This window comes from Fusarium tjaetaba, assembly GCF_013396195.1.
Source record: "Fusarium tjaetaba strain NRRL 66243 chromosome Unknown NRRL66243_c0000296, whole genome shotgun sequence".
NCBI lineage: Eukaryota > Fungi > Ascomycota > Sordariomycetes > Hypocreales > Nectriaceae > Fusarium > Fusarium tjaetaba.
The window spans coordinates 24,477-47,174 of record NW_023501492.1 but is presented as its reverse complement, the minus strand read 5'-3'; the positions used below and the strand labels follow the sequence as shown (position 1 = coordinate 47,174).

The window sequence follows — 22,698 nt, the reverse complement described above, 5'->3', positions numbered from 1 at the left end:
TGGTGAGGAGGGGGAGGAGGAGGTGGTGGTGGTTTTGGGGGAGGTGGTGGAAGAGGATTTAAATCGGATTCGAAACCTGGCTTTGCTCAGGCATCACGATCTCGCGAGGCCCGAATCAACGCGGATAAACTCCATGTTCATACCCCCGAAGAGGATCTTGATAGCGAAGACGAGGCCATGATTGAGGCACTCAATTCCCGCGCCGTTAGCGTACTTCCTATGGGTATATACCGACGAGAGCATAAGGATGAGGGCGTCATAGTGGCCACCACAGCAGAATTAGAAGCCGCGGAAAATGCTCAAGCTATTCCGTCCACCACTTCAAAGGAAGAGGAGAGCCTTTGGGTGGATGGCGACGCAGACGAGCCTCTTTTAATGGACGAGAACGCAGAGGACGGTGGCATTTGGAAGAATGATTCGAAAACACCAGTCATTAAAAAGGAGCCTGGACTCGACGACTCCATGGATTTGGATATCGAGACAAAGGCCGATGCAGGAGACAAAGACAAGCAGCCTTCCGAAACACCAGCGCCACAGACCAAGAAGCCAAAGCAAGACCCAGAAGAAGCCATGATCCAGACAGATCTGGAGATTCTCGCCAACGAATTGGGTGCTGTCGAAATCTCCGAGGGCGAAGAGGGCAAAACAGAAGGCCCTAGCAACAAGGATGGTCGCATGTACTTATTCCAGTTCCCTCCTGTCTTACCCCCTCTGAAGCCAATTACCCGACCCAGCTCCATTGACAAAGTCAAGCCTGAACCTGGTCAGAGCGAAGATAATGTTTTGGAATCAACACCAGCCGCCGCTGACACAGAGCCGGTGGATCTCATCAGCGACAAGAACACTGCAGGATTTAATGTACCAGGCTTTGAAGACCCCGAGCAGAAGGCTGGTTTCATGTCCAGCCTGCTATCAACAGGTGGTATGGTAGGCCAGCTAAAAGTACGCAAGTCAGGCCGTGTAGAACTGGATTGGGGCGGCAGCACTATGGAATTGAACCCTGCCACAGGGATGAATTTCTTAACAACGGCCGTCATCATTGAAGAGAATGACGAGAAACCTCGTCCGGGGGTCATTGGTGGAGAGAGTATCGGAATGGGCAAGATTATGGGTCGCTTTGTCCTTGCGCCAAAGTGGGATGATGAGGAGGATTGGGAGGTCTCATCCGAGGACCTAAGGATTGAATAAGGACTATCCCACGGCCATGTGCCGATGTATGATAACCACATTACCACTGAAGACATGTCACAGATACACTTGAAGGCAATGACCTAGCAAGAGTCGCTCAGTGAAGAATAAACAAAGATACCCGAACTACACCATCAAGCCTTTCTAATTATAGAGTGTGCCATGCCTATCACCTATGCAGCGTCTGTTGGGCGTTCTCAAGCATGTGGACCATTAGTATCAATATTGATGATAAAGGAGTCAAGAAAGTTGAAGAAAGTGTTGTAAAACTGCTTGATTATCATAAACACATTAAAGGCTGACAAAACATGTGAACCTTATTCAATGCGCCATCCATCTATCAGGCCTCTGCTGGCTCATAGCCTTTTACTAAAAACCTATTGCCTCTCCTTTCAAAGGCCAAACCCATAGTGGCAAACTTGCTAATTTTGCTTCCTGTATGTTCCAGCCCAACCCTAATCCTGACGCCTGTTGCTCCCATTCCCGAATGAGTACAAGTACAAAAAGTCCCCTGTAAGATGTCGTTGTTGCGACAGAAAAAGAAAGGAATAGCCATATATCGGGCGCTTTCATCTCCGTAGGGTATCGTATCATTAGGTAATTCCGTTCATCTGCCTCTGCCCCTCATATCATCGCGTTCGAGTTCTTGGCTGTATGCCTCGAGGTCGTGGATTTGGTCGAAAGAGCTAGAAGCAGAGCGATCATTTCGACTTTGCCAGGACGACGGGGGCGAGCTATTGCCTTGTATCACCAGGATCTCGCTTTTAACGATGCTCGCTTGACCAGGCGAGATAGGGCCGTCGCCCGCGTGTCGAGGAGGGAGGATTTCGATATCGTTTAAGTGTGATGGGGACGTCGTGTTGTTTTGTGACACCATGTTGGTCAGTGAGACATCTTCAGGGCCAAAGCCTGGCATAATCAAGATTGCGGCTTTGGAACGGTTTGCGTTTGATCTAACAGCAGCAGAGTGGCCTGTGCCATAAGTGTTTTCGGTCGATTCGAAGCCTCTGATCCTCATAGCACGAAGAAGTGGTCGGATGGTAGCTAGGCTTGATGCAACAATAGCGACACCTGGTTCTATCAGTGTCCAAACCATGGCATCGGTTCCAGCAACTTGAAGAGGTCAGTTATGAGAAGACTAAATATTCGGGAACTACTCACATAGAATGTCTTCCGTATCAGTAAGATCCGCAAGGAATCGTAGTCGTACAAGGGTCGCGACACTGGCACTTGATGGTATGTTAGGCGAGGTTCTGAACAACGAGGAGAGCCAACTCACAATATGCCTAGCCCCAAAATTGCAATAACAGTTGTCTTTGCTTGCTTGGTCATCTTGACCGACCACAGCATTGGGATCGGGAGAAGGGCCTACCGAGCATTCAGTACTGTGCAGCAGCTTAGCAGATGAGACAGTGTTTCACTTACGTAGAGCCAGTCAGAAACGACTGTCATGACACTTATGGCATAGGCCGCTGAGACGATCTGGTCTGCACTTACACAAGTACCGTCTTTTATTCTGAAGTCCCACTGCATTTCGACTGGTTTGCACTGGAATAGGTTCCAGAAAAAGAGAACTATACTCCAGATGCTGATAATAGCTAAACTGATCCGGATAATCCAGACGTAGACCTTCTTGACACATAAACGGAGCAAGAAGAAGCCAATGCTGAGTTTTATGAACATCATGTCCAAAATATAGGTCGCTGTTGCCAAAGCCTGCCACTGTAATGGAGTAAATATTTGACCAAGAATGGGTGTCGGGGGAGAAGATGATGCCTACCATAAGGGCTTGAACTTTGGCCTCGTCGTCTTTTATGGCGTCATTGTGCTTTCCAATTCCCTGCTGGACACCCTCAAGGATGAATGCACATGATATCGTGAAGATGATCTAAGTCTTGGTGAGAGTTGTCCTATGTAATGTCACGAGAAATTTACCTGAGCAACGAGCATAAGCCAGTCATCAAGCTGCAAACTTTTCATCAAGACAGCCCTTGTATATGTGCGCAGCCCGACAGAGAACCAGCTTAATGTCAAGAGAGTGATCGCTGTTGCGACCAAAGCAGACCCATTCTCTTCATGAAGGTCAATATCTTTATTAGTGGCCATGGCGCTGCAGCGTCACGAACAACTTTTCGAGCTCGAGCATGGCCCAGTCCTCAAAAGTCGCGGGAGGATCGAAAGAAAAGGCTCAAAGATGAAATAAATGAAATAAATTCACAAAACAGAATTAATGGGAGGGACGCAAGGGGGGGCTCACTGTGAGATATATCTCACAGCTGCGAGTGAATCACACACGCTAGGATTGCACCAACCGACGTGGCGGATCTGATCAAATGCAGGGCAAGGGTCTCCAACTCATAGCCAGTGATGGGGGGGTGTCAAATTGAAGTTGATGTGTGTTGAGCATGGGTGTGATACGCCGGATGCAAGGTACCAGACCTGCCATTGACCGAGAAGAGAGAGGGTGTGAAAGTGATATCTTCAAGCACGCTTGCCTCTTACCGTCTTGGAGACCATTTTGAGGCATGTTTCTAGCCGAATTCTTCAAGCCACTAGCTAGCGGGAGGCGATGTTGCATCCACAAGTCCATGGAAATTCTGCAATGGGCCATGAAGGGAACAGTGCATCTGTCAAAGTCTTGTTTGGTCCAGCCTAATTGCAGGCAGGGCTGGTGAGGCGACCAGGTTGTTTGTTGAGGCAATGGCGTCAATCCGCGCATGAAAGCAGCAACATCATATTGAGCAAGTTTGTACTGGATGACACAGTCAAGCTTCGCATACCAAGAAGCAAGCCTTGGGTCACCAAGACGGTACGTAGCGCAGATGTTGGAGATGGTTAGGTTTGGGAAGAAAACAGGCGTATTGTTTGAACCAAGTACCCTGTTTAGCGTGCCGAAGCCAGCGGCAACTATCTTTTCTTAGTTGAACGCCAAACATCGGGGGTTGGGAATACTTACAGTTAGGACTTAATAGAGTTTTTCGTAACTTGACCAAATCAAATGCACATCATGAACGGCCCCAAGCAAGGAGGTGGACAGAGACATGCCAGCATGCGCCATCATACGACAAGCAAATAGCTCAGGTTGTGGAGTCTCAAGTCTCCCTGTTAGCCAATTTAGTTGAGGCTCCGAGGCTTAAATTTGATCAAAGATAGTGAGAATAGAAAGATCTTCGGTCTTCTCCACGATAAAAGTCGGTCGCTAAACTCTCCCAAGATGCTTTCCCGATAGTGCGAACCCGAAGGTATGGTAGGACATTCTGATGATCCGCACTTCAGTGCGGAACTACGGTTTCGGTTCAGCCATCGTTTCAGTATCAGCTCGCAGGAAAGTCTAGACTAGGTCTAAATCCCTGTCAAAACATGACATTTGGGGCAACCAAAGACTACACCCTTGTTTGCAAAGAATCGGTCATTACAACTCGCAGTAAGCCACCTATGAGGCCTGGCACTGAAGAACGGCGTCTCTTCTTAATTTCCTCTGGGCTGAGTCCGCTCATAGATGCATTATTAGTCTCTTTTGAGTTGGACTTTTGAGGTGACCATCGGGAAGTGGGGGGGACGTTGAAGCACAGGGGGCCTGGCGATCATTGGTCTACCTCGCTTCCAATATGCCTATCAGCTGAAGCCTGTGAGTCCCTTGTCGATACGTAACTAAGTACGTAGCGTGAAGTTCATGAATATCAGATCAGTAGGCGACACGCGAAGGCTAGCATAATGTCAGTGAAACAGTGGTGATTCGAGAGCAATTTGCTGGGTGTGTCAAGGTATATCCGTCCGTGATCCATCTCACGGGCACAGGATGGTCAGTTTCCCGAACCAGACACGTGCAGCCCCTGTAGTGCGAACCCATGCCCCCTGTACATCTTCAGTCTCGACGGGATTTTGGTGTGACCATGTCAGAGCAAAGGGCCAAAGATGCCTGTCGGTCATCAGCTTCGCTAGCGGTTTATCTCCCGATGATTCCGATTTGTGTGTGATCCTGGCATGGTAGCTTATTGCGGCTATTCGTCTAACCATTTAGGCCTGTGATGTAGGGACAGAAGATTTATAGATTAAAGTAGAAGATAAAGTCAGGGCAGTACATAGCTTAGACAGTAAAAGTTTACCGATGGGAGGATGGTAAGACGGTTACATCGGAAGGCGTTCATCCGTGGTTCCGTGTTGCCATGGATGTCTCTTCAAAACGTGCTTCTTCCCGCCCCGTTCCGCAAAAAGCAATGCGCCTGCCAACTGCAATTGCTAAATTGGAGAAATAGGTAAATACTTACATGTTGTGTAAGGTGACCTGAGAGCTCCTTCTGTTTTCGTAAATGTCCAAGTATTACCCCTATTATGATATCCTGAATTAGCAGCCTTGCGCTATACTATTGAAATTTAGTTCACATTCATATTCCAGATTCTATCTACCAAGTCCCTTTTTCGGATCGTGCCAGAAAGTGACTTATTCGATTCTGTAGATCTTATTGGAACGCCAGATATAGGTGCCCAACCCGATGAGTTGGAATCTTGATCCGATTGGCCGATACCGGGGTTCGAAAGTTCCGACATCCCAAGACCCCTCATCTTGGTCTAAACGAGTGCCGATGTCTAGAACTGGGAACAACATCCGCCCCCAATTTAAAGAAGCTTCTGCTATAAAAAACGGCCAAAAGAACTAACGCCTCCGATCTGAGTTTCTCGCATCTAATGCCCAATCCTTCACTGACCTCCGCGAACAACCCCTGTGATCAGCATTTCCTTTCGGGTCATAGCGTCGATAGTCACCCATAAAGCGAAACAAGATGGCCGATATTGCCGAAGACAAATCCCTGGGACTCACTTACGCGTCTCACCAATACGGGAAACATGACCGTCAGAAACTAGGCGTATGGCGCTTTGCTGATCGTCCGGCCCAAAAAACTGGTTATTGGGTGGTGTAAGGGTTTCCCATCGATCTACTATTTCTCCGGTTTCATTATTAACAGTTTCCAGCTTCATCCATGGAGGTGCCTGGCGTGATCCTCGTAACAATGAGAACGATTTCACCGAGTCTATCAAGCGCATTGTCATCTCGGGTGCAGTTGCGATACTGGACATTGCTGGCTTTGTTAGCATCGACTATCGGCTATCACCTCACCCAGACTTCCCTCAAGAGTCTGCCACAGTAAAACACCCAGGTCATTTAGAAGATATCTGGTCAGCTTTGAACTACCTACAAGGCAAGTACGAGTTGTCAAACAACTACATCCTGGTCGGTCATTCTGCGGGTGCAACACTCGCCTTCCAACTTCTCATGAGTGGAGACATTCTGGCCTCTCACCCCAAGGGACCCTTACCCATTGCCATTGTTGGAGTATCAGGTATATTCGATCTTGTTGGGCTTAATGACAGGCATAACGGCGGGTATGCTGGCTTCGTCGAAGCCGCATTCGGTGACGATAAGTCTGCCTGGGAGAAAGCCTCCCCAGCCCGATTTGGATCAAGCTTTAGAGACAAGTGGGCAAGTGGTAAATTAGCAATGCTTGCATGGTCTACTGAGGATACACTTATTGATGAGCCGGAGATTGATAATATGGCTTCCCTTCTAACAGAGCAGGGACTCAAAGTTGAAGTTAATAAGCACCTCAGAGGCGAGCACGATTTTGTATGGCAAGACGGGAGCCAGATTGCTCGCCTAGTCATCACCACTCTTCATCACTTAAACAGGATATGAAAAGGCCTTTGAGATATCATTATATTCACTTTAAACATTACCATTTACTTGTTGTCTTACTTAAGAGCCTATGCCTTATTATTCAAAGTAAACGCCGAATCGTTGTATTCGTGTACTTGCCCAATCTTTTGCCTCTTATTTCTTTTTCATCAGAACAAATCCAGTTGACGCAACTCGAGATGAAGCAATCATGAGAGCACCAAACAGAAACACAGTACCACCCCAAATCTGTGCATATACAAAATTGCCATTCGATTTATCCAGGATGGCACCAGCAGTCGGTGGTCCAGCCAAGCTGGCAAATGCAGAAATCGTCTGAACCATACCGAAGCGAGTACCCATTTTACGGGGATCTTGATTACTTGGTCAGTCATGTACAAGAGAACAAACGGCAAGGCAAACGTCGGCGGATCTCTTACCTTTGGTCAAGCTCGCATTAGCACCAACAAATGTCCCCTGACATGCGCCGTTCACGAATCCAAAGAAGACGCAGAAAGCGTACATGCCGGCGACGGACTTGACGCCAATCCAGCAGTACACCATGACGCTGAGTGCAGTCATCCCAATAAGGAATGCGTTGATCGGTCCCAGGATATTGTCTGCCAGGTATCCCATTATAGGCCTTGCAGGAATACTCATTGCGTTCACAATCAGCAGCAAGCTGACAGCTTCAACTGCTGTAAACCCGATTACGTTGCGAGCATAAACGTTGATCTGTTTACTGTTAGCGACAATATCGCAGTACGGCTGGTCTTGAAAGGAGCCACTTACATAAAAGAAACCAAAGTATAAGGCATAAAAGTTCAGAAACGCGCCCAGCACGAACAATAAATAGGGGAGTTCCCTGAAGGCTTCCCATTCTATCAAGGGCCCTGATTTTCTCGGGGCGAGGTAAGGCTTTAGTATGAGATTTGCGGCAACTATCAAGACGAGAGCGACAAAACCAGCACAGCGGACGGCCCATGGGAAACCGATTTGTGGAATGAGATATTGGAGAGTGGCTGGGAAAATGATGGAACCCAGCCCAGTGCCCGTTGCAGCCAGCGCCAGAGCAAATGCCTTCTTGGCTTTGAAATACGAACCAACAACAGTCACAGCAGGCATGAATAGCAAGGCTAAGCCAATGCCTGTGCAAACACCCTGGGACAAGAATATTTGCCAATACTCTTTACACAGACTGGTCATGAAGGTTCCCAAGATAGCCAGGAAGCTTCCGAAGGCGACAGTCTCTCTGGTATATCCAGCATCGGCAAGACGGCCAGCTGGGCCACAGAACGCGAACGTCAGGAAAGTCTGGCAGGAACCGATCCAAGAGATCTGAGACGAGGGCAATCCAAGGGATTCTTCATAATGAAGCTGGTATACACCAAAGGAGGCGGGGTAGCCCCATGCCAAGCAATTGATGAAGACACCAGCAAGAACTTGAGACCAAGCTGTGAAGCCTCCATCTGGTGGGTCGAAGCTTTCAGGATCAAAGACCGGAGGAGGGGCGTTTGTATTTGAAATAGTGTGATGGAGGTTCTGAGGGTCCTCGGGATTGCCTTCAGAAGGGCATGGTGACGACTGCCTCCGAGTTGGCATCTTCTCTACATCCTTGCCAAACATTGTTGATACGATCAAGTGTATGGTATTAAGGTGTGTTCCATTGATATGCTAGAACATGGACTGGCCCTCAAGTAGTAGAATTTGAGGTTGCTAGGCATAGTTTCGGGGCTATTCAACTGGGACGGCCGACAACTATATACGTCCTTGTCTCTACCCCATCCCGTCCCGATCAGAGTCGATTTCTTAATAATTGAGTCAAGAATTTTTCTCGAAGGGCGCAATCCTATGGTTGCTTGCCGATATCGCGCCCCACAAACCCCAGATCGGGTTACTATAGTTGTTGCTCTCAATTTCAGTCAACATCATTTGCTGACCTGTGGTGAATCATGGGGTTACGATTCTGAGTGCCTACCGCGCCCTTCAATTACATTGGTTTCCGGTCAGGCAGAGCCGGATTTACGAGTAGCACGACGTAGATATATTTCATCCCGTCCATCACGCGGCCATAACATTGACGTTGGCTTGCAACAGGTCGATTTTCATTAAAAAGCATTACGAACGTACCCTAAGCCAAAAGCCGAGATGGAAATGAAGTATCGAAGGAAAATCCTCACAAATGAATATAATTTATCAGTATCACCCAAATGGTCTGTTTGGAAATCACACTATATTGAACAAAAAGAAGCAAAGTATTACCGTTACTTCATATTCAGGGTAACCTGAGCCGGTCGCCCCACTAACCGCCGACGAACCGAAACCCACCCACCCCCCGCTCCGATGGCCGGCATTCTTTATTTCCGGAGTCGGAAGTCCGTTGATCTGACGCGTGGGGCCAATGAAACGTCTCCGAAGAAATCACGGGTGGTCGCGGCCGGAGCCGGTGCTAGGGGTCAAAATAAACAACGATAATCGATACGATGGTGAAGATTCCTGTGTGACCGCTGAAGAGTTTGCGCCGTTCTTGAAATAAGCTATTGTTGTTGCTCTGGAGGAATGTTTGAACCATCATGATAGCATAAACTTAGACATTGACTTTGAGATAATCGCAATTAACTCGCTGTTTTGAAACGGCACCGCCCGCATCTCAAATTTTAAGCATATACCGGTGCTCGAGTTAAACGCACAATTGACCAACTTGGTCGTTGATTATTTTATTCTGTCAACTAACATCAATGCCCTAGTCAGCCAAAACAGAAAACGGAAAAAAAAAAAAAACACGACAAGAAATTACCCCGCGCTCGTGATGGAGGGGTAAAAACAACAATGGCGGTAAAGAAAAAACATGATGTAAGGCTCTCACGTGAAGCCATGATTCGTCCAAGGGCCAATCGGCTTATAGATCGTCTCCGCATCGGCAAAAGGTGGAGCGGGAACGGCACGCTAGTTCAGGTTGTGATGGTGGGGGGCAACCGATTTGCGGTAGGGGTGCAGAATACCTAGACCACAATTTCTCTGCACAGAATATTTTGAGATATTGAGTCGGAATATACCTGATGAGAAAGAAAAAGGAAAAGTTTCGAGGTGGAGATGTAGTTCTGTGAGGCGTGACGCACAAGTCTCACTCTAAATGTTGCAGTTGACCGTTTCGCAGCGTTTCGGCAAACGATGCCGAAGTTTCGGGCTTGCGCTGTCGCGAAACGGCCTCAAAACACAAGCATGGTCAATATCAGCAATTAATATTTAAATATGCCTCAAAACATTCGTAAGGCAGTCGCGCAATACCAGAATGCATGGCCTATCATTTTGGAGACTTTATATGAGCAGCGCATTGCGGTAGCTCGTGTCGCACACTTTCACATTCACGCGCATTGATGAACCTAATTAATCTCAGGCATGTTGTATAGTTAGTTGCGTACAACAAGATATAGAAAAGTCGCTAGAAAACAGAATAACATATCGGAAACATTTGGCCTTTTGCCACATTAACCCGTTCCTTTGCGCGGCCGGTGTGGCATACAGACAGCATCCCTTTTAAGGTAGGTAGTCATGCATCTCGATCAGAATGCGCCTCAAGTACGCACACGATAAACCTTCCATGTACCGTTCCTGTCCTTCCTTCTAAACCTTGGGAGATTTTCCAAGCACCACGCCCCTTGTTCCCCACCGTATCGCACCTTTTTTGAGTGGTTTGCCTTATGGAACTGCCGCCCATAAGTCCATCGCGATCCAGACGCGGCTGAACGTCAACCTCGTTGAGCCTGGAGGCAACCAAAACAATGTTGAATCGGAGGAAAAATATTTTTTGTTAAAGAAAAAAAGACACTCGACAACTCCTACATCTTGCCTCAAAACGCCGTATAAGGAGAGTAATGGCCGAACGGCCGTCGTTATTACATCCTCCTGAGTATCATCATGAGTGCTGCCCTCTCGCCTGCAAGCTAGAAGAACCAGGGAAAACATAAAAAGAAAACATTCGAGTGCATGGCCCATTTGTTGGTAAACCGTTGGGACCCATTGGGAAGATTTGTACAAGTCATTCATGCCACATTGACAAAGATGACAAGTAAGCCGACAACAACGCCAGCAAAACTGCTGTGTCAAAGCTCAAAGACCAGTATATACAACAATATTGAAAACCTTCAGGCAGTGTGACTGAAGCCAGGCGCTTATCGCTTGCGCTTCTTGGACTTATCCATTGTCATGGCAGCAGCCGCGATGGGTGCAGCGGGTAATAGCGCAGGTTGGACAACGGCGGTGACCTCATCCTTCTTGATGGGCACTCCCATGTGACGACCGTATCGACCCTTTCGGCCGTTGCCCTCATCCTCACTAATGCACTGGTCTGCCGACAGGCCAGCATCACGACAGCGTCCACAAGGCCTTTGGCGATCACACCCCTTCTTGCTCTTTCTGCAGCGTTGGCAGCGAGGCTTGGTGGAAAGATCAGGCTGGTCATCCTCGCCAGGGGCAAGTGGAGTTTGTCCGGTAGACGCAATAGATTGCTTTCGCGAAGGGGGCATAGAAGCTGGCGACATTGGGCCACTTGGGACAGGGGGCAGCTTCTTACCCTTGACGCCATTGGAGGGACGGGCAGCCTTGGAGGACTTGGCCCATGGTGCTTTAGAAACAGAGGCAGATGCCTTAGGTTTAGCAGGGGCTTTCTGAGTCTTGCCAGGCTTGCTCTTGCCAGTAGAGAGCAGAGACTCGTCAGCGCCATCCTCATAGTCGGCATCGTCTCCACTAACTTCGGCGCTTTCAGGGGGTGGCATGAAGTGTGACTCGGTCGTCTGATAGACATTGCCAACAGTGCTGGAAATATCTAGCTTCTGGCGTCGCGCAGGAGGCAATTCGGTCTCACTCTCGCTTTCGCCATCACTAGTAGCTCCAGTCGAGGAAGCAGCATCGGCTCTGCCACTGAATGTATCATCGAGAGTAGAAGCAGAGGTTCGGCCGTGGGAGACGTTGGACATGTCACCAAGTCGCATCAGCTGGATAGCAACATCCTTGTCCTCCTCAGACACACAACTGCCAATAGTTGGGTCGGGAGTAGGAAGAATTCCCATGGCGCTACTGGTATATCCGCCACTGTTTCGGTTGCGGCGATCGGGTCCCGGGGTTGAGTAGAGATTGGGATGTGTGATGCCATGTGAATAGCCTTGGGGCGACTGCATAGGGCGAGGGTTTATGAAGGGATTTTGATGAGGCTGCACGAATGGCATTGCTGGCCGATGAGGCTCAGCTCGGCGAGCAGGAGATACTGAAGGATTCGATGTCGCTGCAGGCATCTGGGGCGGTGCGAACAATGGAAGTTCCTGTGGCCCAACATTGTCAGTCTCTCTGAGCCCGCCTTATCAAAATGGCGGTCTCCACTTACCGAGCTTTCGAACTTGGCCCTCTTACGACGGCCACCTTCAACAATGTTCTCGACACTGATATCAGTAGTAGGTAGTTGGTCCTTGTTCTTTCCAGATGTCGAGTCATGCTCATCATTGCTGCTATAGCCGTTTATACTGTCGCTGTATAATTCGGTATGACTCCGAGAGGCAGAAGCTCGGGTCTTGGAGGAGCGAGAACGACCCTTCTTCCCATTTGTGCTGGCAGAAGCACTTCTTCGGCCACGAGCAGTGTTGGGGGATGGGCTTCGTCTCCGTGATGTCCGAGAGCTGGGCCTGGACAACTCTTGGGGAAAGCGCTGAGCCTGAGTGGCAGTATAGCCATTGTCGCTGTAGTAAGGGTGGGTGCCAACTGATGAGTTATGGTAAGAGTGGGGAGAATACGCAGCTGCATTCGCCGGAGGTTCCTCTATAACCCTGACGTATACTACCATATTGTTTCGAAAGTTCTCGTACCGGGCAATAAGAGTGTTCCCAAGATCATCTTCGAAACTGACTCCCTTTGACCCGGTCGGACCCGAGTACAGACCATAAAAGTTCTTCACGGTAGTGACAATGGAGTCCGTTGTATCGTGGGGGTATATTTGCACTCGCATTGGCAAGCGCGCACGGCAATGGGGGGATTCGAGAAACAATAGCTCAAATGCGACGTTCTTGGGTGTCGATGTCTGTTGGGGTGAGACACTGCCGCCATTTGATGACGCTCCAGAAGGAACGACAGCAGTGTTGAGAGGCGACATTGAAGCCATTGTGAAGCTGAGAGAGTGTTTATTGTGTCGATAGAGATGGATGTTATAGAATTGATGGGAGTAGTTGGGTTGATGGGTTTCAAAGTGGTGTTTGCGGGCTTTGCCTGGGATAGACTGGGCCCGGCCCTGTTCACGACAAGATCGCTCAACAGTACGCTCAATGCTATATGCGAGGTCAAGGACCAGAAAAGCAGACAAGACAAGATGCGTAAAAAGCGACGTCAAAATGTAGATGAAGAATCAAGGGATAATCAACATCCACGCCGTAGGCGGTAAGCGCCGAGTCTTGTGTGTGTCTGTGTGGTCTCAGGGCTTTGGACTTGCGGTGCGTATGACGACGATGAACGGTGGAGGGTTTTCGTTAGAACGACAGTGACGGTAAAAAGATCGATATGCTGCTTGTTTCGAAGCCTGTCAGTAACCAGGAAACGGCTGGATGGTCTGAGGACCCCTCGAGTAGAGAGGATGGGTAGATTGAGGGTCGGGGCAGTCTGGCGCTTCTTGGGACGGGGACGACGGATGAAGCAGAGAGGACATGAACTTGGGAACTCAGGATGGAAGAGGGGAGAATCGGGGCCTTGAGATTGGGTCTCGATGGGGATCGCGCACAATAACACAGGCGATGGGACTTACCAGAGAGGTCTTGATCCGTGTTGAGATGGTTGTGGCGGCGTCGAAGAGTCGGCAAGAGGATGTGCATGAGGAAAAGAGGAGCCAGACCAGACGAGAGAAGAGAGGTTGTTGAATTTGAACGGAGCTGGGCTCACTAACACGAGAACACTCCGTTTAGGGGGGGCAAGCGTTAAGAACTCCTGAAGGAGGCCTGGAAATTAGGCCAGCAGACCGCTAAAGACGGCCCTGGGCAGCGTGCGACAACCTGTAATTACAGCGTCTAAGCCAGAATCTAGGGATGGGGAAACACGGCTGATGCTGAAATTGAGCCAGGGCTGGTTGGATGGCTTGCCCTGAGGGGAGGGGACTCATTGCCCAGGACCCATCCATTGTGGTTCCTCGCCGATGAACCCGAGCATCTATTCAAGGAACTGCCATGACGTGCCTCTAATCTCGGTATTATTGTGGCAGATACCGTGAAAAGGTAGCCCGATGCTTAGAATAGACACTGTAGATTTGCTTTTGGTTTCTACGTTGTGACTGACTTCAGGGGAAAAGAGGGCGCATTCTCGACTCCTCCCGCGCGAAGAACCTAGAAAAGCGGATGCGGCGGTGCAGATGCGCAGCGCAAACCGATCAGTATCTTTTCGCGCGCACGTCGCATACACTACAGTTTCGATTCGTTGAGCACTCTTGAGTCGGTTGATAAAATCATCACAATATAAACTCTCCATCTGAATCTCGTCTGCGACTCCTCACAGGCTTTGAAACCTGTGCGGGCCAGTTATCAGAATAGGTTGCAAGAACCTGGGCAGCCATATGTCGATCCCCCAGCAGCAAAGCAAGGCGCATGTTCGGGTCTTTATACGGTGATGATGAGCCTTTGCAACGGCCATATCTTGTTTAGACTCGTCGCAAGATTACAAGTCTGGGCCATAAGGTTCAGGAACAGGCCGGTGAGCAAAGCAAAAGTAATGCGCCAGTCTAAATTCCAGTTATTGAAGCTGTGTAAAGCCTGTCGCTCTCAGTTGAATATTGGCTCCATATCGCCGAGCACCATGACGGACTGACAGTGCATGCATGGATTGCCCATTTCAGCGGATCCTGGGAACCTTGGATTGCTGGCTCTCCTTTCCCTCCCGAAACTCTCACTCGAGCGCTGGCTTTTGCTACGGAGTATGGTCTCATCGACCACTCACGATCCATCGACTGCTAGCTACATATCCATCGCTCCAAGAAGCGACCCGAGTTAGGCTAGAGACTGGTCGTTGGCGACCAACAACTGTGACCGTACTCCCAATGGAAAAGAATCCTCAAGCCCAGCCCCTCTTGATCCAGAGTCTCTGACACTTGTTGGTGGCCTCGTGTGAGTCTGTGACTGTTGATGACCCTCACCTCCAATCCAAATGTGGTGTGGTTAGTCTAAGAAGAGGAGACAACGAACAACAACATCTGCAGTGGTTCCCGCTAGCTTCTGCTGATAATGTATGTACTGTACCTAGTGTACATAGTCCATACCGTAGAATATGCTCAGCGAGATCGCTTGTTGAGCTGCGATCGCGCGCACACACGCACACTTTACCTGCGAATTCCTCCTCCGCGCTCCAATGGGAGCGTGCGAAGCTTGTCCAGGGTTCAATGCGACCTCAATCAGGGCTTGTTACAGATGTTAGACTCTGGCGCAAAGTTGTCGGTCATGATACAATTGCTAGCAATGAAGACTCCATGGTCTGAAGACTCAGTCAAAAGTTTCGAAAAAGGAGAAGGGATGTTGAGAAGAACCCTTTTGAGGTCGACACACTGAGAAAGCGGAGAGCTCTCGATTCAACGGCTCAGAGATGTCTGAGTTGGTGGTTGCAACAGATCACCAGCAGCCAATCGCACTGATTCTCAAGGTCGACCGAGCTGGGGACCTGTCTAGGCTGATCATGTGTCGAAATAAGCTTGGCACACGGTAAGCATCACGAACGGTCTGTGTTAACGAGGAATTTTGGAGAGCTTGAGAGGGATAATAGGGAATCTTGGGATATGTCCAGTCCTTCACTGTATGGATAAGTTTTCAAGAATAATATTGAGGTGTCGCTGTGCACTTGAAGATGCAATATGAGAGACACCCCTTTGTGGCGATATTGATTATGACACCTTGATGTTCCAGTTTTTTTGGTACTACATACAAACTACCGACCTATCGAACACTTAACCGACCAGATTCTTATGATATGGACAGCAAAGTATTCGGTGCGCTTCAATCCCCACATAATTAAGAAACAACGGCATACGGGGCCGTCTGATGCGCAAATCAGCGACTAAGGAGTGAATTTGCGCCAGTTCATTATCGACTTGCGCTTCCATGATGGCCATTGACCACTCCGAGGGATGATGCGCTTAGCTTGCGAATGATTCTGAGACAAGAAATCCAAGCGTCAAGAGCCCAGCCAGCCTCTGTGTGCCAGGCGCATACCTCCAAAGTTCAAAAGCGCTCAAAATAGAAGCACAATAATAGTCGTTCCTGTTGAACAGAGATGGATGGATGTACTGAAGAATGGAAATGCGCCTGTTCAAAACCTCAGTCAATTGCGTTGACATTACATTCATCCTCGTCCCCCACCAACAGGAACAGCCAATTGTCCGTGTCATGATAACCCTCGTTCGGCGCCTGGGCCTGGTCGATCAATTTCCTTTCTCTAGGGTTTCATCTTGAACCGTTCAGGCAGCGGTCGTAGCGATTAGCTTGCGGCGTACGAGGGACGAGAAAGATGGTGGAATGGCATCTTGGATTGGACCTTGGCCACACGTTCGGCTTGTTTTGTTTCAGCATGAGGCCAGAGGACGCGTGAACGTGAATGTGAGTGAACGTGGAGGTAGCTGTGGATGTGGATGATGGTCCCATGGATCCGTTGTGATGGCGGCACCCCAATTGGTCTCTTTTCTGGTCCGACAGAGACTCAATAATCTCAATCCGACCTCAAGTACGTTGTTTATTATCCTCTATCAGTGCGTACGTCTAATCTATTCAACTGTATATCAGACTCGTGGACCCTTAGAACGGCCACAGTTCAAAGGATAATACACCAACCAGACCATGCATATTGAGGGCCCTCAAGGACCCGTGACTGACTAACATAGGTAGTCCGGAACATGCATATATCCTGGACAAGCCAAGCAGACCCTTGCCACATGTTGCGATCCAAAGATGCGCAATGCGCTGCATGATATCTTTTCGCATTGCCTTCTATAGTAGACTTCATAGTACGAGCCTCTAACCACCGTGATAAAAAAGATGTCGTAGTAAATGCGCCGTCCATAACTAAAGCGCATATCCCATATCTCGTCTCTCTCTGTGTCGCACAGCGTTACATTGAGAGCAAAGCATGCGATGCGCCCACCGTCCATCAAGCATGACGCTTGCGCGCACGCTGTCACCGCCCCGCCCTCGATTATCCACGTTTGGATGCGCTGGCGCAAAATTTAGGTGATCGTGGTCAACAACAACAACGAAAAAAACAGATGCGACAAGGAAAGGCTCCATCGACCGAATCAGCGTCTGTCGCAGCCCAGCCTGGAGTTATGAGACGAGCCTGGGCCGTGGTCACCTCATCTCCAGATGTCTCTCGGATATGTCTTCCACGAGACTCCAAGGCTCCGCCACCAGCTTCTAGGCTGGGACTATCTGTGACAAGCGAGATAGGTAGATAATACGTAGTTATGTTCGATATCGAGGTGACAGGGCCTATCGGATTTGCTCTCGCGATCAGGTCCATCAGCAGCATGTCAGGGCGCGGCGCACAAAAGATACGGTGTGTGTATCTGTTACCTTCAACCCTTGTTCGTCTGCCTACCTGTGCTGTCTATTTTGTCTATCAAGCAATGCAAAGAGATTCGGCATTTATCCTTACATTTATACACACCTTGCTGTGGCAGAAACGTATCTGCATTTAAATCGAACTGCGCCTAATAGGATATACGTATTGCCTTACAGGCAGGCGTTTACTTCTTATCACCACCCACCCAACTCGTTTCTTTGGCATGTGGCGTCGCTAGGTTCCCATTGCGTACTTCGGACCTTTGCTCTTGTTTCTCATATCCATGTGCCCAACGGATTAGCCGCTATTTGCACCCGTTGAGTCCCGCTCGAATTCCATGGCACAAAGTGGCACAGTCTGATGCCAAAAAGGTTGCGCTGAGTCCTGATGCGACTGTGTCGCGACCGGGCAAGTTGGGTCTCGTCGTATAGAAGTAAATTCAACATAGCAGTAGGAGAGAAATAAGGAAACCGCTTAGTTACGTCGTAATTGGGACAGTAATTGGACCAACAATCGCCACAGTGATGCCATACGGTTATTGGCGACCGACGTCGCAACTTCATGAGCTGTCACACTTTTGGGAGTCCAGCCGTTCTGTGTTTCGTCGCTCTTGAGGCACCTTGAAATTACCACTGTCGTCTGTATTGATATTATATGCCAATTAAATCTTACAGATTGACGATCTAGATATGGCTACTCGTTGCGTTCAATCAATTTAACGAATGCAAACGATCTCTCAAGACTACACCTTCGTAGTTTAGAGACCCTGCCGACCCCAGATGATCATGGCCAAATGACACTGATGATACTATAACATCGCATCGATCGGAATGCGAGAAATGGTGGCGTAGAATGGGTCTTGGTGCAGCTTGCGTGGTGGGCTGTCTTGCTTAATCATGATGGAGGCATCGCATGACAGTAAAACAAGCGCAGATATTGGCGTGCTTCAAACTAACATCTGTCATAGTATTCCATTGCTGGCCCAGAGGGACAGCCATATAAGAAAATCGACATTTTGATATTACGAGACGTATGTATTCCTTGTGGCAGACGAACTTGACTGTAATGACTGGGCGCAATTCTTGATACTTTCTATCTGCACATAAAATTGCGCATATCGGCGGGAGGCATAACTGGGCGACGGCGCGGATCGATGAATTGTCTCGGCGGTCTCGGAAAGGAAAGGGGGATGTGATCCTCCCTGATTCAATTCGCGACAGGTCTCGGCAGATTTTTTATTCTTGGAGGACTATGAGGTTTTTAGAGATGCCGTTGGGTTTACGTATGATTTAGGTCACGTGATTTCGTGCTCCTTTGGCGCGCTCAGTTACCTTGATAGGACGCGATAAAGATTATCGAGCAAATATGATCAAGATTGGAAAGTTATGCCGCAAATTGGAGAGATTGCTACATAAATCAAACTTATTGGGACCTTTAAGATACAGACGCATATTATATGGCTATTATTTCTGTTCTAAATGTCTTAGACACCAAATAGACGACGTCAACGTCTTAAACAACTTTTCAGGTGAGACGCGACGTAAGTTGAGATAAGCCGGATAAGGCTGTTCTATTCCAAAACTAGTATAGCGCCTGGAAAAGCGCCATCGCCGTGACGACAGGTTGGAAACGAGCCAGGGCCGATGGCGGCCCGTGCGCCATCCCTCACCAAGCTTAGTGAGCCTGTTCTCCTTGAACTAAAGGGCCAAAAATAACGTCGTACCTGAGAGTTAGCAGCATAAACAAACAAACAAAATCTCATCTCCAGCAATAAGTGGATACCACTGGGGCCGGCCATCCAATCAAGTCACAGCGTCTGCTCAGCACTGGCAAGGCATGAGGCTTCCACAACCATTTACGTTGTCTCGTTGCCCGTTGCACAGTTACGAACAGGATGTGCATGCTCTCCTCAGACCCAGCTCTTCAGAGGTACCTTTATTATTCCATCATCGCCGCATTCTCATCTGCCTTTGTCCTGTACCTTTTCATTCCCATTTTCCCTCCAACGCCCTGAGCATTTAGAGCTTCTAGTGCTGCCATCATCACCGCTGATCTCGACGAGCATCAGCTCAGTTCTACCAGGGCTAATCTCCCCGTCCAATGCCCCCCTGCACGCCCGGGCCCCTAATCTCACGAACACCCACCAGTCTAAAGCTATTGCCTGCTGCTGCTTCTTTTGTTCCTACTGAGAAATAAAAACAACAACACCAAACACGCCTTGTTCATCAAGCTCCCCCTGCCCGGCTTCTTCACCATTCAATGTTCGACGCAGCCTGAGATAGCATCCCAAACATATTGCGCGCAGTAGTCGATACGAGAAGGGAAGAGTCAACACGGCCTAGCACTGCAAGCCACCCGTCGCCTGCCAACTGCCATCGCAACTGTAATTGCAGCATCTTAGATGATAAATCAACGCGCCGACTTCAAACACCAGAACATCCTTCCAGCATCCGTACGCGATCTTGACCACCAGCATCCTATTAATCGCGTTCTTACCACATCAAACAACCTTTTTCATCCACGCAATTCTCAATTTTGAACGTCACTATGGACGCCAGGGTACGTCGTCATACTCCATCTCCCTGATTAGTTTCCGCTGCCGTGACTTGGCAGCCACTTCTCCCTTGCATCACGATGCATACCAGTACCCGTTATAGAAATGTAAGCTAATATCATATTCCTCAGCCTTTTCGACCGCGTGGCGCAGAAAACGCTCCCCATCTTCAACAATCAAACAAGTCTTCTGGAAATATGGTAATGGCCAACGCAAACACAGCAGCCGGTTTCCGTGGCCCAGCGAAGCGAGCCGCCTTCGGTGATATGACCAATGTTAGCAAGCAGGCTGTATACACTCGCGATGAAGGCAAATCGATCAAGGTTTATGCATCGAATGGTGTGAACAACAACCAAGGTGGCGCGTCACTAAACAAGGAGAACGCTGTCTATAGCAACGATTCTTTCTCTCGTCCCGCCCAAAGGCTACCCAACATCTCGTCGACACGAACCGTCCTAGAAACCAAGCCTTCTGACGCGAACAAGAAGACATCGCGTAACAACGGTCAAGAAACGTACGTCAGGAAAGATACCCACAATGCCACCAAGGCTCCTGCTCCGTCAACTCAGAATGCCCCTGCTCTTCAGCCTCGCCACTATAAGAGCCAACCTCAGCTCAAACCTCAGCAACAGCAAGCTAGTCTGCGTCGCACCCAAAGCAAGCAGCTGGAAAAGATAGTGCCAAAAGCGGATGTCGAGCTCGGCCCCAAATCCTCTAACCCTGCTGTAACGTCGCTGCAGGAGGCTGATTATCCCTACGACCAAGGCGCCTACCTTGATTCTATGTATCTCCCCATCGAGACCGGCGTCGACCTGGATATGCTTCAGAAGGAGGAATATCCCGAGTCACACATCAAGCTGCCTGAGATATCTGAGGAAGAACCCATTGTCCCCATCTCTTATGACCCCTCTGTCCCTGCCATGTCAGAGCCTGAAGAATGCTGGGAGGAGGCTGATGACGAGGACTTTGATGACCAAGACCAAGCATACACAACAGCCCATTCAGTTCGCTCACGGGATATGACTGCTGGGGGTGCTACAGAAGTTGTTCCACTGCCTCGTGTGACAGCTCGCGTTCAACGCGAACTTGAGGATGCACGTGAAGAGGTGGAGCGTAATCGCACACAAGACGAGGTTGAAGAAGAGCTATGGGATGTCAGCATGGTTGCCGAGTATGGTGACGAGATTTTCGAGTATATGCGCGAGCTTGAGGTAAAGAGTCATGTTTGTCTTGCTCTAATCTCAAAACTAACAATACTTTGCAGATCAGAATGCTCCCTAACGCGCACTACATGGACAACCAAACCGAGATTCAGTGGTCAATGCGATCAGTCCTAATGGACTGGCTTGTACAGGTTCACAACCGATTTGGTCTCTTGCCTGAGACGCTTTTCCTGACAGTCAATTACATCGACCGTTTCCTTTCCCAAAAGATCGTCTCAATTGGCAAGCTTCAACTTGTAGGTGCCACCGCAATCTTGGTAGCCTCCAAGTACGAAGAGATTAACTGTCCTTCTTTGGGCGAGATCGTCTACATGGTTGACAATGGTTACACTGCCGACGAGGTTCTGAAGGCCGAGCGTTTCATGCTTAGTATGCTGAGCTTCGAGCTGGGTTGGCCAGGGCCCATGAGCTTCTTGCGACGTGTTAGCAAAGCTGATGACTATGATCTTGAGACTCGAACTCTGGCCAAGTACTTCCTGGAATTGACCATCATGGACGAGCGATTCGTGGCATCTCCCCCTAGCTTCCTGGCTGCGGGTGCACATTGTCTTTCTCGACTCATTCTCAAGAAGGGTGACTGGGTAAGTTGGAGTCATGAAGATACTCATATATTTATCACGCACGCTAACTTGCAATGTAGACTAAGCAGCATGTCTTCTACTCGGGCTATACCTGGAGTCAGTTGAAGAACTTGGTGACGATGATGATCGAATGCTGTGATCGTCCGGACCAGCACCACGCCGCCGTCTTTGAAAAGTATACGGACCGCCGGTACAAGGGGGCGTCTTTGTTAGTGCAAGAAGCTCTTGATACTGGCTTCACCCTTCCTCACCAGCTATCCCCCGTTCGCCGAGAGCTTCAAGGGTATCGCGAAGGCAGTACTGAGTTGTCCATTGCGCAGCCCCAACTCATCCCCATTGAGGGATAAGTCATCATGAACCGGTTGGCACATGCTCGTGGGGGTTCTTTCTGGTTCATGGCGCCCACCAACTTCTCGCCATTTCTTCTCTTCTCCAGCCTGGCGTCGAGCATTACGACCTGCCACACCGGCGACTGAGGTGCTTTGACTGTTGTTGTCGCTGCGTCGGTGCTTGACCGGACCGGCGTTTCTTCATTTCTTCAGCCGGGCCGGAATAGCATGTGCGGCCAGCTCTGGACAAGCCCTAATTATCTACCTCGGACCCTGTCTCGACGCAAGTTACGGTTTTTTCGCTCTTGGATGGGCTTTCTTTCTTGCCCTAATCTCTAAAAGACGGTGGTTCTTTTTGACACAAACTCTTTAATACTACCCGGCCGGGGCTGGGCACAACACAACAACTTAATATGAGCGGCGACACTCCCCACCCTGGACTCCTCTTCTCCATCAAACGCCTTGCTTCAACCCCAGACTCGGGAGCTTGTAGGGGGGAAAGCAGTGGAGGGAAAGGTACAAATACTGTATAACGACTCTGGATGACTGTTACGAATATTACGATTGTGCGACTGCGATTATATCATCT

The 22,698-nt window shown here is 49.2% G+C and overlaps 7 protein-coding genes across 7 annotated transcripts; 3 read left to right on the top strand and 4 right to left on the bottom strand.

Annotated features, from left to right (window-relative positions):
* Positions 1-177: 177 nt before the first annotated feature.
* FTJAE_11657 (DNA-directed RNA polymerase III) lies at positions 178-1,188 on the top strand (the record flags this gene model as incomplete). Its single annotated transcript, XM_037344622.1, has 1 exon — positions 178-1,188. The coding sequence occupies one exon, from the start codon at positions 178-180 to the stop codon at positions 1,186-1,188; it is 1,011 nt and encodes a 336-aa protein (XP_037201309.1).
* Positions 1,189-1,795: 607 nt separating this feature from the next.
* On the bottom strand, positions 1,796-3,294 carry FTJAE_11656 (integral membrane protein pth11; the record flags this gene model as incomplete). The annotated part of the gene is made up of 6 exons (XM_037344621.1): positions 1,796-2,301; positions 2,350-2,417; positions 2,468-2,556; positions 2,614-2,910; positions 2,969-3,076; positions 3,124-3,294. 6 exons carry the CDS (start codon positions 3,292-3,294, stop codon positions 1,796-1,798), a joined length of 1,239 nt encoding a protein of 412 aa, XP_037201308.1.
* A 2,675-nt stretch (positions 3,295-5,969) lies between these two features.
* Positions 5,970-6,880, top strand: FTJAE_11655 (kynurenine formamidase; the record flags this gene model as incomplete). The annotated part of the gene is made up of 2 exons (XM_037344620.1): positions 5,970-6,103; positions 6,160-6,880. 2 exons carry the CDS (start codon positions 5,970-5,972, stop codon positions 6,878-6,880), a joined length of 855 nt encoding a protein of 284 aa, XP_037201307.1.
* Positions 6,881-7,015: 135 nt separating this feature from the next.
* Positions 7,016-8,485, bottom strand: FTJAE_11654 (monocarboxylate transporter 4; the record flags this gene model as incomplete). Its single annotated transcript, XM_037344619.1, has 3 exons — positions 7,016-7,233; positions 7,300-7,594; positions 7,652-8,485. 3 exons carry the CDS (start codon positions 8,483-8,485, stop codon positions 7,016-7,018), a joined length of 1,347 nt encoding a protein of 448 aa, XP_037201306.1.
* A 2,546-nt stretch (positions 8,486-11,031) lies between these two features.
* Positions 11,032-13,007, bottom strand: FTJAE_11653 (C6 finger domain protein; the record flags this gene model as incomplete). Its single annotated transcript, XM_037344618.1, has 2 exons — positions 11,032-12,177; positions 12,240-13,007. 2 exons carry the CDS (start codon positions 13,005-13,007, stop codon positions 11,032-11,034), a joined length of 1,914 nt encoding a protein of 637 aa, XP_037201305.1.
* A 251-nt stretch (positions 13,008-13,258) lies between these two features.
* Positions 13,259-13,707, bottom strand: FTJAE_11652 (uncharacterized protein; the record flags this gene model as incomplete). Its single annotated transcript, XM_037344617.1, has 2 exons — positions 13,259-13,584; positions 13,641-13,707. The coding sequence occupies 2 exons, from the start codon at positions 13,705-13,707 to the stop codon at positions 13,259-13,261; spliced, it is 393 nt and encodes a 130-aa protein (XP_037201304.1).
* A 6,262-nt stretch (positions 13,708-19,969) lies between these two features.
* Positions 19,970-22,127, top strand: FTJAE_11651 (cyclin B3; the record flags this gene model as incomplete). Its single annotated transcript, XM_037344616.1, has 4 exons — positions 19,970-19,981; positions 20,108-21,187; positions 21,241-21,780; positions 21,840-22,127. 4 exons carry the CDS (start codon positions 19,970-19,972, stop codon positions 22,125-22,127), a joined length of 1,920 nt encoding a protein of 639 aa, XP_037201303.1.
* Positions 22,128-22,698: the final 571 nt, after the last annotated feature.